The sequence below is a fragment of the Cyprinus carpio genome, chromosome A25, assembly GCF_018340385.1.
Source record: "Cyprinus carpio isolate SPL01 chromosome A25, ASM1834038v1, whole genome shotgun sequence".
Taxonomy (NCBI): Eukaryota; Metazoa; Chordata; class Actinopteri; order Cypriniformes; family Cyprinidae; genus Cyprinus; species Cyprinus carpio.
The window spans coordinates 20,367,359-20,382,970 of record NC_056596.1 but is presented as its reverse complement, the minus strand read 5'-3'; the positions used below and the strand labels follow the sequence as shown (position 1 = coordinate 20,382,970).

The following is a 15,612-nucleotide window of genomic DNA, read 5'->3' as shown; positions in this document are numbered from 1 at the left end:
AAACTAAATAAAAAAAAAATCAGTATTAAACAGGATTTAACATGAGGAACTGAATTCACCATTTTGTGCTCATAATGTTCTCTGTCTCGGTCAAAGTCGATGACGTGTGTGTCGAGGGACCAGATGAAGGTGAGGTCGAGGGTGGGGTCATGTGACGTGGCACACTCCATCCTGGCACTCTTGCCCACACTGACGTCAGCGTTGGACGGAGCCAGAGTGATCTTCGTGGCGTCTGAAGAGAGACAACGATAAACTCTGACAACAAACAGATAACAAACGACTGATTCTGATTCCAGCGCTTCTACAGGACACATGATTTCAGGAGAACGCCTCTCGCTTGCAGAGGTGCAGTCGCGTGTTTGTGGCAGCAGAGGGCAGGAGTGAGATGTGTTTACAAATACAAACTCAACGATTACAAACTGTGCGGTTCATTTGAGAAAAAGCCCAGCAAGACAGTTCGCAGTAGGTTTAAAGATTAAGGTTAGAAGGTTTTCAGGCCATTCACTCTGTTTGTCAGACAAACAGATGTGTTCTGGATGGTTGCCATGGAGTTGCTAGGGTGTTCTGGGTGGTTGTTAGGGAGCAGGTTACGTTACAGTTTCTGAAGTATTCTGGGTGGTTGCTAGGCTAGAGTGTTGCAATGCAATTACTTGGATGTTTTGGATTGTCATTAGGGCATTGCTAGGATGTTCTGGGTGGTTGCTAGGGTGTTGCTATGCAGGTTCTAGGGTGTTCTGGTTGGTTGCTATGCAGTTGCTAGTGTCTTCTGGATGGTTGTTATGGTGTTACTTTGCAGTTTTTAAGGATTTCTAGGTGGTTGCTAGGCTAGTAGGTAGCTATGAAGTTACTATGGTGCTCTGGGTGGTTGTCAGGGCATTACTAGGATGTTGTAGGGTATTCTGGGAGGTTGTAAGGGTGTTGCTAAGTTGTTCTGGATGGTTGTTAGGGTGTTAGTTTCAGTTTCTAAAATATTCTGGGTGGTTGCTAGGTTAGGAGGTTGCTATGCGGTTACTAGGATGTTCTGGGTGGTTGTTAGGGAATTGCTAGGTTGTTGTTAGGTATTGTAGAATATTCTGGGTGGTTGCTAGGGTGTTGCTATGCAGTTGCTAGAATGTTCTGGGTGTTTTTTTAGAGTTTTACTCTGCAGTTTTTAAGGTATTCTGTGTGTTGCTGGTTGCCAGGGTGAATAGTACATTGTCTTTCTTAAGCCAACACAAACACAGGAGTAATAATCAGGATGTCCTGATGTTAGGGTTTGGTTTCTGTGTCGTACCGGTGACTGACAGCGATCCGGAGCTGTTCGCTCGGCCTCGGTCGTTTTCTGCAAAACATATGTATTTTCCTTCATCTGATTTAGTGATGTTCAGAAGCTCTAAACTCCCGTCTGGCCATATGAAAATCCTGCAATCATAAAAGACAGACTGAGTATGAACGGCTCTGGAGAGAGCATCGACCTGTGAGATGACCTCTGCGTGACCTCTGACCTGCTGGAGTTGTGCAGGAGCTCGGTTCCTTTGCTCCAGGAGATGCTCGGCCGCGGCGCCGCTCGGGGTTTACAGTCAATCACCACACGCCCGTTTTTGGCCCCCAGAAGTTTGGGTTTCACGGGGTTCCACTCAAACGAAGGAGCGCTGGCTAAGAAAACAACACATTCAGTGGAAGAACTAGCAGTGTTCCTCAAGATTTGAGTCCTTAAGCTCAGAAACACATTTTACAGCAAATTGCAATACTAAACCATGAATACTCACCGAACACCCTGAGCTCGGCGTTGGCATATATCGTGCCGTGACGGTTCTCAGCGATACACTGATACATCCCTGAATCATCAAAGGTCAGGTCTGTGAAATGCAACTCATGGTTCTTGGCGTACTGATGGAAGAGAATCAAGAGGAGAACAGATTCATCCATCAGAACTCAAGACCGCTTTCATCAGATATCATCAACATCATATTTATTCTGATTATCATGAGCCTCTCAAATCTATCAATGAATAGAATCCCTAAAAAATACTAAATAATAACATTATATATATATATATATATATACACACACACACACACTGTATATGTGTGTGTTTCTATTTATATATAGTCCATACAAGTCAAATAAATGTAAAAAATATAAATAAATAATGATTTAATGCAAATTTGTATTTGTTTGTTTAATTAATTTCATTAGATAAAGTAAATAGAAATAAAATTGTTTTATTTGTCATTTTATGATTTTATAGTATTTTTTATTATTAAGATTTTAATAATAAAAAATACTATAAAATCATAAAATGACAAAAAAAACAATTCAGCATACAAGCAAAATGAATAATGCAGTACAAATACATTTTAATTATAATGAATACAAAAACAAACAAATCAATAAATAAATATATTTGGTTATTTATTAATTTGATCAAAAAATAAAATAAAACCATAATTATATATATATATATATATATATATATATATATATATATATAAATATAAAAGTAAATAAAAAAAAAAAAAACATTTTAAGAGTTAATATAAATGTTATTTTGACTAAAGACACTAACACCTGTATGGCATCATTATTTTGTAAGAAGTTGCATTCTGAGGCTCTTTCTGTGATATACACTGTAAACACACTTCAGGTGTTGGGATCAGCACCATCTGGTGTCGTGACTGTTATGTAACCAGAAGCATGATGGGAAGGCCTCGCTCCAGACGGGAACACAGCCAGCAGTCCGGTCGCATCACAGCACGCTCATTCATTACACTGACCTGCTGCATCTATTTACATGCACTGCTGGAGTGGAGGAGTTTGCTAAATGCATTTTTCTGACTGGGACAATGTTCTATATTTTTACTGACATCAAAATAGGGAGACTGTGGCGTTCCTGTAGCTCAAAGAGTACAGCATGAAGCTAGCAACATGAACTGACTGAATGTATAAAACCCTGAATGTAAAAACAGCACTTTAATTAAAAGCACCTGCCAAATGCAGATTTATTTTCAGTTGATCTGATTTTAAATGCTTGAATTTGTGTGAAATGAAAAATTATAAATTAGACGTCAGTGGTACCATTCGTCCGTTCTTCAGGAAGTGCACGTGGGGTTTGGGTTTCCCGCTGGCCAGACAGGACATGATGTAATCACCTCCGATGTCTCTCTCTGAGCTGCTGATCTTCTCCACCCATTCAGGAGCTCCTGAGAAAACACAAACATGATCAAGTGTTGTTTTAGTATCATTTATTAATATTTTGTTATATATTAGTTATTTTAGTATATCAAGTTAAACTAAATGAAAATGAAAAACACTGTCTTGTCAACTAAAAAAAAGGGTTTTTATACTTTATTTCTGTTAGCGTTAATTTAAATTCAAGTAATTATTATTATTATTATTTATCATTTTAGTTTCAGTTAACTATTATAAACCCTGATGTAAACTAGCAGTGCTTTACAGGACTATTCTTGCTTTTGAACACATCCTAAAACATTAAGAATTGAACTTTTTTTTGGTATTGTGGTAACACTTATTAATTAATTTCTTAATTATTACTACGCAGGAAATTAGGAGTTTACTGAGCCAAAAGTCTGAGTTAATAGTCAATAGTGAGAATTGGTCCCCAAACTAAAGTGTGACTGTTATTCTTATGTTTTTGAGGGATCATATTTCTAACACACACTCTACTATCCAGAATAAACCTGTAGGAATATGGCATTGCTCTTCTCAGTAATGTCTTGCTGTGGTGTGTTCATGAGGTCATGTGACTCTCACCCTCCACATACAGATGCACTCTGTGTCTGTCTTTGCCTTTGGAGTTGTCGGCCTCGCACTCGTACAAACCCTCATCCTCGTACTGGATGTCGTAGAGATGGAGGAGGCTTCCTGCCATACTGATGTTATGACGATGGACCGGCAGATCACCATCCAGCTTCCTCCATCGGATCTGAGGGATGGGGCTGAATACACACACACACACACACACACACACACACACACACAATATATAACATGGTGAGAACCGCTTGTTAAACACAATCAATGTTAAAAAAAAAAACATACAGACAACCAATCAGTAATCGAGTATGCAAATATTACATTGATGCCACTGATGTCCCCAGCTGATCACTTACTTTAAGAACTGCAACATTGTTTTGAATTAGGAAACATTATTTTCTAAAATGTTGCATCATCTAACTAAATCTACACTAATTTGCATACATTTCCAGAAAAATAAATCTGAACATTGGATAAAACCAGGTTCAAAATTCTTGTTTGCTTTTGTTGACATATTACAGTTTTTGAATTTCACAGATTTTGGATTTTGGAAAAAACAAAACAAAACATTTTCACCATGTTTTTAGGAAAAAAATGTTGTATCAATCAGTGTGAAATCCCTCAGTAAAAACCTTCAGAATATAGAGAGGAATACGTTTTAGTGTAAGTGCTGCTGAAGTGGAGGAAAAAACTCTTTAAACATATGGACTGAGATTGAAATCTATAGATGTAAACAGATAAAGTGTTATAAAATAAACACTTAAATGTGTTATTTGGATGTTTTCTTTCCATTAGTCAGAAAAAGACCATGTTATGGAAGCAAAACTGAGCAGTGCATGAAAAACACTTGTTTCTGATTTATACATGAGTTCACTGTACTGTACTATAAGATATACTGTCATTTTCAGACCTCAAACTTCCTCTTCAATCCCAAACGAACATTTATTGCAACTAAACAGAAACAACTCAAGACAGATATCCAACTGTAATGGAATATGATGTCTCTGATCTTAATTTGAACATTTTAAGAAATATACAGAAATCATCATAATTCAGTATAAAATACATGCAAGAAAGCCATCGAGTGGTAATTCAGTATGCAAATAATACAGTGATGTCACTGATGCTTTTCTGAATACTGAAGATTGTATCAGTGTCAGTTAATACTGTAGAGGATTTTCTCCATTTGTACTTTGACAAATGTAAGTTTATAAAAGCTTTAAAAGCGTTTTTATAGAGCAGAGGCAGAACGCACATACAGCATAAAGCTGAAATGATCTACAAAATGCAGTTTGAGTGAAATCTGGATGTTAATCAAATCAAACTGAAATATTTGCAGAAAATTGTGCTGAATAATGAAGTGTTTGAGGAAATGACTGAAATGCTGCTTTGCAAACAGTGAGAAGTCATCTGTGTGGCGTTTTTCTTACTTTCCCAGCGCGAAGCACTCCAGCGTTACGTTCTGCCCCAGCAGCGTGTAAGTGTCTGGAGATTTGACTTTGATATCAGCGGGATATTTCCTCAGAGAACCTGATAGAGAGCAGATATGAGACGGCAGTGAATGACTGAGGTCCTCATGGATTCGTTCTTCCTTCCAGGAGAACGAGCGAGTCTTTCCTGTTTGTTTATCAGCTCTGAGGCGCTTCGACTCAACACGCTCATAATGCTGTGACAGTCACAAACAACTTTAATATTAAACACATGCTTTAGATATTAAATGTTCATGAGGAATTAAAGCAAGACAGCACAGGGGAATAGGATAAAATAAATAACTAACAGATATCACCATACCTCACCAGCTGATCACAGTACATTACATTACAAGTTTTCTAAAATGTCATGTTTAAATATGAAAATCAGGCGATTCTTAGATAAATATGCACTAATTGTATGCATTTACAGAAAATAAATCTGAACGTTGGATTAATCCAGGTTCAAAATTCTTGCTTGATTTTGTTGATATATTAGAATTAAAGGTTTTTACAGAGGGATTTTAGATTTCTCTTTTTATCACTCCATAAATCAGAAAAAAAAACTGTCAACAGACAGATAACAAATATATTTTCACTATGTTTTTATGTATAAAATGTATAAATCAGTGTGAATGATATAGGAACAAACCCCTCAGTAAAAGCCTTATAGAAATGGGAATAAAACTCTAAGTTTTGGTGTGTGTAAGTGCTGCTGAAGGGGGGAAGCAAACTGATCACCTTTAATTAAACGCAGTTTCACCATATTTTTAGGAATAAAATGTTGTATCAATCAGTGTGAAAGATTTATGAACAAACCCCTCAGTGAAAACCTCCAGAATATAGAGAGGAATAAAACTGACCAGTACATGAAAAAACAATGTTGTCTTAGGATAAACTGTTAATGATATTCTGAAATATACTGTTACTTTCAGACCTCAAGCTTTCGCTACAGTTGAAAATGAGCATTTATTTGAGACTAAACAGCAGAAACGATTAATTTTGTACAGTTTTCTGTCATTACACAGAAACTCATCCCGTCCAGTCATGCTGAAGAGGTCATGATAAAGTAGGAATATGTAGTAGGGGACTATTATTCCTGAACACGTGTGTGAAAGCTTGTTCCCTGTCGATACTACACTCGTACTGCATCTACTTAAGACACTATGGAAAAAGCCTTTTTTCTCCTGAACTGAATTCTTTCTTTCAATCCCACAGTAAAATTGGTTCGTGCAGTGTATAAAAATGAACCATTGGCTCGACTGCGGAGCTGCACGAGCCTATGGCGACAAAGCTCGCCAGAACCCGCCAGAATGGGTGGGGACATCTGGCTATATAAGCGGGTGCTCGCCACAGGACTCCAAAACTTCAAATCCTACATCAACTAATCCAACATACTCCTACCCTAACCCAGCTACCCATCAACTCCAGTCCATCTCCAATACTGACCTCACTGTTCGGCTGACCTGCTTCTCCGCCACCTCAGCAACACAGCAGTTCTGGTCCATTTCCCCTGCCGCCATCCAGCGATTCTAAAAGAGCTTTCTAAAAGAGCTTGACATTGTTGTAAATGCCGGGCTGTTACTGCGGATCGTGTGGTCTGCCCTGCATGCCGATGACGGCCACACAGAGTGTGTTTCCTGCTTGGGGAAATCCCACACAGAAGCTGTGCTCACGGGAACTGATTGTTCTCACTTCAAGAACTTCAGTCTCACCTCTCTACGTTCGTGTATAGCTTTCTTTTCAGAGAGCGATTCCGCCCCTCTCGCCCTCTAGTTTTCTTCCTCCCAGGGATCTGTGAGGAAAAACAGCGGGGCAGAGGACATGAGCGTCCAGCTGCGAGTGACCTCAGAAAGGTCCAGATCCCACGTACCCCACCCTCACCCCAGAGAGAGAGTTCTCCCATACTCTTCCAATACTCTTCCAACCCCACCCCCTTGCCATCATCCATGCCCAGTGCCACCAAAGAAAGGATGGATGCCAAGCTTCTCCATATCCTCTCGAAAGCGATTGAAGAGCTGGGTTTAGAGTTGTCTCCACCAGAGGAGCCCTCCCGCAGCCATCTGGATTAATGGTTCCTGCCGGGGGTCGCCGTCAGGCCCCTCGTCAGCGTTTCTCTCCATTCTTCCAGGAGGTCCACGACGAGCTCCCTACTCCGCCCGCCTCTGTACTTCGCTTCATCCGCCCTCACCTCTATCGACGGCGCTGAAGAAAAGGAGTATGACAAGCCATCTCCCCTGGACAAGTCAGTGGCTGTGCACTTCTGCCTGCCCATGGCTATCGGCTGGAGAGTAAAGGCCGCTCATCCGTCAAAGCCTAGTAGGACTACTTCATCTCTCACTGGACGCGCCTACACTTTAGCTGGACAGGTGGCTTCAGAGCTTCATTCTATGGCAGTCCTCCAGGTCTTTCAGGCCAAGATCCACGCATCCTCGGATGAGTCCGGCCTGAACACCAGCGACCCTTAGGGAGCTGAGGAGTGCAACCGACCTGGCTCTGCGTGCCAGTATGACCTTCGCTCAGACGATTGGGAGGTCGATGGCCAGCCTTGTGGTGCTCGAGCGCTATTTATGGCTGATGCTAATGGAAATCAAGGATGCAGATAAGGTCCCCTTCCTTGATGCTCCGATCTCCCCCAAGGACCTCTTCAGAAAGGCAGTCGAAGGATTCGCCGAGCGCTTCACGGAGGCACAGAAATCATCCCAAGCTATGCAAAATTTCCGGCCAAAGCACTCCAGCTCCGCTGCTACCTCTAGTCGCCCTAAGTCTACGCTGACTCAGCAGCTTTTGTTGATCCTGGTTCAACCTAACTGTCCAAAAATATAGACTTAACCCAATCCCTACCCCTAAACCTTACCCTAACCATAATTTATTCCTAAAATCAGTGTGAAATGATAGCTGTTTAACAAGGGAGTAGAAGCACCTAACCCTGATCATAAGCCTAAAACATATATTTCCTGAAAAGTTATCCCTCAATTCTGATTGGTTGATAGGAATGTTGTTCCAGGATCAACAAGGATGCTGATCCAGGGACATGTTGTACTTGGTGAAATCACATTCACCTCCTCGCCCCCTAACTGTCCCTTCATGGGATCTGCCCACTGTGCTGAGGGCACTGAAGGGGCCCCCTTTTGAACCGCTACAGTCTACCAACATTTGTTTACCGTCGCTGAACCTGCTCTGCTCCTGGCACTAGCATCGGTAATGCAAATTGAATCGCTACAGTCTACCAACATTTGTTTACTGTTGCTGAACCTGCTCTGCTCCTGGCACTAGCATCTGTAATGCGAATAGGGGACCTTCAGGCACTTCCCATTAGCCCTGCCTGCCTGGAATTTGGGCCTAACGACTCTAAGGTTGTCCTGAAACCAAGGCATGGTTACGTACCCAAGGTGCTCTCCACTCTATTCAGAGCACAAGTCATTACGCTCTCTGCGCTTCCTTGAAGAGGACAGACAATTATCACTGCTCTGCCCCCTCAGAGCTCTAAGAATCTATATTCAGCATTCTGACCCTTAAGACAGTTGGAACAACTCTTTGTTAACTTCGGTAACAGCACCAAAGGGCATCCAGTCACAAAGCAAAGACTCTCTAGATTGATAATAGACGCTATCATGCTAGCATACTCTTCCTTGGGATTTAAATGTCCCATCTGGCGCCTAGGTATGATCGCTGTTTCACGTGTCTGGGCATTGAGCACGCTGAGCAAGAGTTTGTGGATGGTGCATGAGCACAAAAGACTTTGGTTCGTCAAACGTGGCTGTGTCCCTGTCCCTGTCTCTGCCGCTATTCAGTGTTCGTCCCGGCAATCGGGGCGGCACTGTGTTTGGTGGAGTCAGAGGTGCTTTGAGGATCACGGTGACAGCTTCCCCAGAGGGAGTTTGTCACCCCTTAAGCACTCCGCAGCTGGTGGAGCAACCGCAGGGACGTGCTGGCCCCTCTACAGGGTGGAGGAAGCCGGCTCTTTCCTTTAGTTCGCCCCCTAGAGACCAGATGTTGATCACTGCATCGGAGGGCGAGCTCTCTCTCTCTGAGGATGATGACCCAGCTGTGTTGCACCCTTCGGGTGTGACAGCATTGCCCGAGCAAGACCCAGATATAATGGCTATGCTTTACGGGCTGTCGAGAATGTCGGGCTCGTGTGGAATCCTCCACCGCGTCCCGATCCTTCGAGGCTGGAGAGTGGTTTCTCAGTAGAGGTCGTGCTGGGTTATAGTGCTCCCCTCTGGTTCCATTCTTTCTAGAGGTGCATGAGGAGCTTACAAGATCATGGAAGGCACCTTTTACAGCCCAAAACAAATCTTGTAGCTCCTCCACTCTCACCACCCTCAATGGTGGAGCCGCTTTGGGGTGCATGGGCATTCTGGTACAAGATCCTGCCCTTCGGGCTGTCCCTGTCGCCTCGCGTCTTCACCAAAGTCGTGGAAGCAGCCCTTGTTCCTTTGAGAGAATAGGGGATGCGCATTCTCAACTCATACTTGCACAGTCTCGTGATCATTAGTGCACACACAGGGACCTGGTGCTCAGACATCTCAGCCTGTTGGGTCTTCGGGTCAACTGGGAAAAGAGCAAACTCGTGCCAACGCAGAGGATCTCTTTTCTAGGCATGGAGTTGGATTCGGTCAGCCAGACAGCACGCCTCACCCAGGAATGTGCTCAGTTAGTGCTGAACTGCCTCAAGATTTTATCAGGCAGGAAGGCGGTCCCACTGAAATTCTTTCAGAAGCTCCTGGGGCATATGGCTGCAGCTGTAGCGGTAGTTCCGCTCAGTCTGCTCCATATGAGACCACTTCAGCACTGGCTCCATGGACGAGTCCCGAGGTGGGTGTGGCGATGCAGTACTCACTGGGTTCAGATTATACCGGCTTGCTGCAGAACCTTTAGCCCGTGTTCAGATCCATGGTTTCTCCGGGCAGGGGTGCCCCTGAAACAGGTATCCAGGCATGCTGTAGTATTCATGGATGCCTCGGCCACCAGCTGTGCTATGTAGAACCAATGGCCGTGCAGTTTCACTGTGTGATTGAAAAAAGGGTTTTTCCCATAGCATCTTAAGCAGATGCAGTACTCATTTTTGTATCTCAGGGAACCGAGGTTGCGTTAGTAACCGAGTACATTCTTGTGTGTGTGGAGCAGGTTTCTTTGAAGAGATTATTTGAGCTTGAACATATCTAAAATAAGTACCAGCTCACTCAGAAATACTTCAGAAACCACAGACAGTTTGTTTTCTCTTTCAGATCTTTGCTGTTCCTTCCTCGCTGTCAGTTTACACTCAGTAACACTATCAAGTGGTTTCTACCACGGAAGATATAACAACACTCTTATCATCTGGCAGTACCTCTGCATAAGCCTCACTCACATTTTATTCAGAAACTGAAAAACAGTATTAGTAAAAATAGTAAAAATAGTAGTATCTACACTGGTGTTAAAAGCAAATGGGTTTAAAACATCTATACCAATAACCTTGATTTAAACTGCAAAAAAGATTTTCTCCTTCAGTATTTTTGTTTTCTAGTAAGTATACATCTGAAGATTCTTAAATCAAGATACATTTACTTGAGATGCAAAATGACTTAAGATATAAAGTCTTGTTTTCAGAAAAATGGAGTTCATACTTAAAAAATTAAATAAAATCTGCCAGTGTGTTGATAAAAATATACCTAATTCAAAGGGGAAAATACTTTTTTAATATATGTTTTCAGTGAAAGATGATGATAAACAGACTCACGCTCGGCGATGGGCACCAGCGGGATGAACTTGCTGAAGACGCTCTTGGCGATGGATGGACTGGAGACGAAACAGGAGTAGTTCCCACTGTCTGAGGCTCGTACAGTGGAGATGTAGAGGTTCCCTGTGGTCTGAGACACAAAGCGCCGCTTGTCCAGAGAAATGAATTCCGGAAACTCATTGAGTATCCAGCGGAAGAACAGATCCGCTGTAGAGATCACAGACAGGAAATGATGCAAATGTGTCAGTCAAACTCACAAATGACTGTCAATCCATAGAGTCAGGTGCCATGGTAACCTGGGAAGTGTGGAGGCGGATCACACAGAAGCACTGCCCCCTGCCCCTCCTTTACATAGACCGCCTCCCGCTCATCCGTGGAAAACATGTCCAAGTCTAAAACAAAAGATGGAGATTTTATTTCAGTTTTAGTTATGTGTAATAACCCTGATTCATGGCAACCTCAAGAGTAATCAAATTTAAAATAATCATAATAACAATAATACTGAATGAACTGAGTATAATAATAATAATATATATATATATATATATATATATATATATATATATATATATATATATATATATATATATATATATCTATATATATATATATGTATATAAAATAGCAATAATAACCAGTTACATTTTTAAAAGTTACACATTTGGTAAAAATGTGAATATTTTTCCAGGAGAAAATGTCTATTAATGCAATTTTTGAATAAAAATATTGCCCAAAATAATTTAAACAGGACAACACCATATATAGAATATAGAATTTAATTAACTCGCACATCAATTTCACCACATAACAGCAGTAAAACTGCACAGAAGACACTTTAGAGTCATAATTCAGCAGAAACCGCAGAAACGCTTCAGACGTCTGACAGCAGAAATTAATATCTGTCAAGCTCAGAACAATAACTGCTTTGTGTGTGTGTGTGTGTGTGTGTGTGAGTGAGAGAGAGAGAGTGTGAGAGAGAGAGAGAGAGTGTGTGTTTGTGTGTAAGGCAACAGGCCGTTCAGGGCAGCTTTACTAGAGCTCTTCTATAAGAGCGACTCACATCCGAACTGAACAGAGGCTTTCTGACTGACGAGCGTCCCAAACTCATTGCTGGCCAGACACGAGTAGTTCCCAGCATGCTTGCTCTTGTCAGGGACGCTGATGACGAGGTTTCCTCCCATCAGACTGTAGTGATCGTCATTTCCAATAACGATTTCTGTGTTGTTCAGCCTTACACACACCACACACACACACACACACACACACACATACACACACACACACACACACACACCATCAGAACTGATGCAAAATGCCTTTACTGAGACTGATTTATCAGATTATTGCTGATACATTAATTACAGAAGTTCTACAATGAATGAATCTAAATAAATATAATGATCAATGATAAAGGAGATTTAGCAAATGATTTTAGACTGAAGTGCCCCCAAAATAGACATGATACCGTGATTATATCACTTAATGGACATTGAACACATCATTCCTTAAAATACTGTCCATATCCCACTTTGGAAGTACCATGCAACAAGGTTATTATAGCTAAAAGTAAAGGCATTTTTAAAAATCATTATTTGAAAATAAAAAAAAGGAACAAAAAAAAACATTAACTGAAATATACCGATATATACAAAAAAAGTCATATATATATATATATATATAATATACTGTTATATACAATCATACATACAATTTTTTTATTCCTTCAGCTCTAATCTACATAACAAGATATCATGCCACTTTTTCATTAGACATATTAAATTTATAGAAAATTAAAATGGAAAATATAAAAAATAAAAAGTAATCATATATATATAGTTTTCAGCTCTAATAATTTACATTGAATTAACCTGTAATTTTAAAGTGTGATTTTTATTTTATTTTATTTTTTTAATGTGAATTATGAACTACAGCACTGTCACAGAACTATTTTAGTGATAGAGTGAATAATAAAGAAGATTACTGAACTATTATTGTCAAACTTAGATTGTTTTTGGATCATCATTTTCTCATCTTAACCCTATAAAAAGTCATATCCACCTATAATGTCTGAATATTGTAAACATTAAGTAGTATAGCAAAATACTATATATATATACAGGTCCATCTCAATAAATTAGAATGTCGTGGAAAAGTTCATTTATTTCAGTAATTCAACTCAAATTGTGATGATTTGGGGTGCAATGTTATCTGCTGGTCCATTGTGTTTTTTGAAAACCAAAGTCACTGCACCCGTTTACCAAGAAATTTTGGAGCACTCCATGCTTCCCTCTGCTGACCAGCTTTTTGAAGATGCTGATTTCATTTTCCAGCAGGAGTTACCAAAAGTTGGTTAAATGTCCATGGTGTTGGTGTGCTTGACTGGCCAACAAACTCACCAGACCTGAACCCCAGAGAGAATCTATGAGGTATTGTCAAGAGGAAAATGAGAAACAAGAGACCAAACACTGCAGATGAGCTGAAGGCCACTGTCAAAGAAACCTGGGCTTCATACCACCTCAGCAGTGCCACAAACTGATCACCTCCATGCCACGCCAAATTGAGGCAGTAATTAAAGCAAAAGGATCCCCTAGCAAGTATTGAGTACATGTACAGTAAATGAACATACTTTCCAGAAGGACAACAGTTTTTTTTATGAAGTATATGAAGTATTCTAATTTGTTGAGATAGTGAATTGGTGGGTTTTTGTTAAATGTGAGCCGAAATCATCACAATTAAAAGAACCAAAGACTAAAACTACTTCAGTCTGTGTGCAATGAATTTATTTAATACATGAGTTTCACAATTTGAGTTGAATTACTGACATAAATGAGCGTGTGAACTGTGTGTTTTAGTGTCCGGTGTGCGTGTGACCTGTATGAGGCCGGCGGGTTCGCTCGTGTTCTGCAGCTCATCATGATCTTATTCTCAGGAGACTCTTCAGGGTAAATGGTGTCGACGGGCTGCTCCTCAAACACTGGCCCAAATCCTGACGACTCGTCTGAGACAGAAAGAGAGAAAACACACGATTCAATACAGCACAGAGCAGCGTTTACATTAGAAACTCAGAAAACTCAGCTTATACTGATGAACATTGTTTTTGTTTTTTTCATTGTGACATTATTCTTTTAATGCCAGCGGTCAGAATGAACTGCCTTTACTTTCCTAATGCTGCTCTTATTATGCATAATTCATCTTCATAATGTTTCAGTCTTACTCTCTCTGTCTCTGAAATGAAACTTCTGATGTTATCGATGGATGGACAGTAATATGAACTAATGTCAGCAATCCAATCCACTCTTCATGTTCCAGTCAAATTTGTCAAATTTGTATTGAGATTTTTTTTATGTTTAATGGTGTAATTTTTCTAATGTATCTGTTCATGTGGTCAAAAAATATATAAATTATAAACATAAAAATATCACTTGATACAAATTTGACTGGAACATGAAGAGTGGACTGGATTGCTAACATTAGTTCATATTACTGTCCATCCATCGATAACATCAGAAGTTTCATTTCAGAGACAGAGAGAGTGAGACTGAAACATTATGAAGATGAATTATGCATAATAAGAGCAGCATTAGGAAAGTAAAGGCAGTCCATTCCGATGCTCCATCAGTGCATGCTGGGATATCAGTCATCAGAGACAGACGCGGTGCGATTAACACTGATGAATAACTCATGAACACCAATCATCACAGCAAACCTCCTGAAGATCTCAGCACTTTCTCCTACAGACACAGACAGCAGGAGACGCTCCTCCGGATCTCAAGATCATAAAGTCTTGGTGATGTCTAGTGACTCACTGGGTCTGTTCTTAGTTTTAGGAGAAACATCTGAGCTCTGAATGCTTTACTGGAGTCTCCGTGGAGCCTCCTATCAGCTTCAGACTGAGACTGAGATGATCTGAACATCTCAAGCGTGTCTCTGAAGGCCATCAGGATGACAGGATGTGATGTCACAGGAAGTACAGGCTCGCATCTGATCACTGTCTGATCCTGCACTCACAGCCAGAGAAAATCCCATCCTCAGTGATGGAGAAACACAATCCCTGCAGAAATACTGCATAGATCAGAATTCAGTTTTTACTGTGAACGGCAGGCACATCAAACCAGAGACTACACTGAAACAATGATTCCACTCTGGTGAGGACCAATCTAAAGAGCTTCACTGCAATTCATGAAAAAACTTTATGGAAGTTATAGTTTCCACCACGGAATAAAAAAAAAGGGGTTTAATTTTGATTTTATTTTAACTTTTTTCTTGTCATTCTGAGTTTACATATCACAATTCTGTTTTTTGTTTAATTGTTTCTGCCATGGAATTTTTAAAAAAAATTGTGATTCATCTTTTTCTTCAAAATTGCAAAAAAAAAAAAATTCATAAAAATTCCAAAAAAAAAAAAAAAAAAAAAAAACTTTCTTCAAAATTGCAAAAAAAAAAAAAAAAAAAAAAAAACCAATAAAATACAGTTACAAACTCAAAAATTCAATTTTCTGAAAAAAAAATTGCTGAGGGGAAGAAGCAACTTTTAAAAAATTAAATAATTAATAAAATGAAACTGTGACATGATAAGTATTTTAGTTCCTCTCAAATCAATTCAGTGCGACCATATTCAGAACAGAACAGGAATGGAAAACATAATCATAAAACAAACATGAA

The 15,612-nt window shown here is 40.2% G+C and overlaps 1 protein-coding gene across 4 annotated transcripts in view; it reads right to left on the bottom strand.

Annotated features, from left to right (window-relative positions):
- The window catches only part of cntn1a (contactin 1a), a 79,324-nt gene that overhangs the window by 19,354 nt on the left and 44,358 nt on the right, over positions 1–15,612 (bottom strand). For all 4 annotated transcript variants that reach the window (XM_042715844.1, XM_042715846.1, XM_042715847.1 and 1 more), the window contains 11 exons: positions 13,820–13,948; positions 12,011–12,184; positions 11,247–11,342; positions 10,951–11,157; positions 5,187–5,286; positions 3,754–3,938; positions 3,058–3,182; positions 1,749–1,869; positions 1,485–1,635; positions 1,274–1,401; positions 60–232 (listed from right to left, as the gene is read on the bottom strand). In XM_042715844.1, the coding sequence (XP_042571778.1) occupies positions 60–232; positions 1,274–1,401; positions 1,485–1,635; positions 1,749–1,869; positions 3,058–3,182; positions 3,754–3,938; positions 5,187–5,286; positions 10,951–11,157; positions 11,247–11,342; positions 12,011–12,184; positions 13,820–13,948 (1,589 nt within the window). The remainder of the gene's footprint in view (positions 1–59; positions 233–1,273; positions 1,402–1,484; positions 1,636–1,748; positions 1,870–3,057; positions 3,183–3,753; positions 3,939–5,186; positions 5,287–10,950; positions 11,158–11,246; positions 11,343–12,010; positions 12,185–13,819; positions 13,949–15,612) is intronic.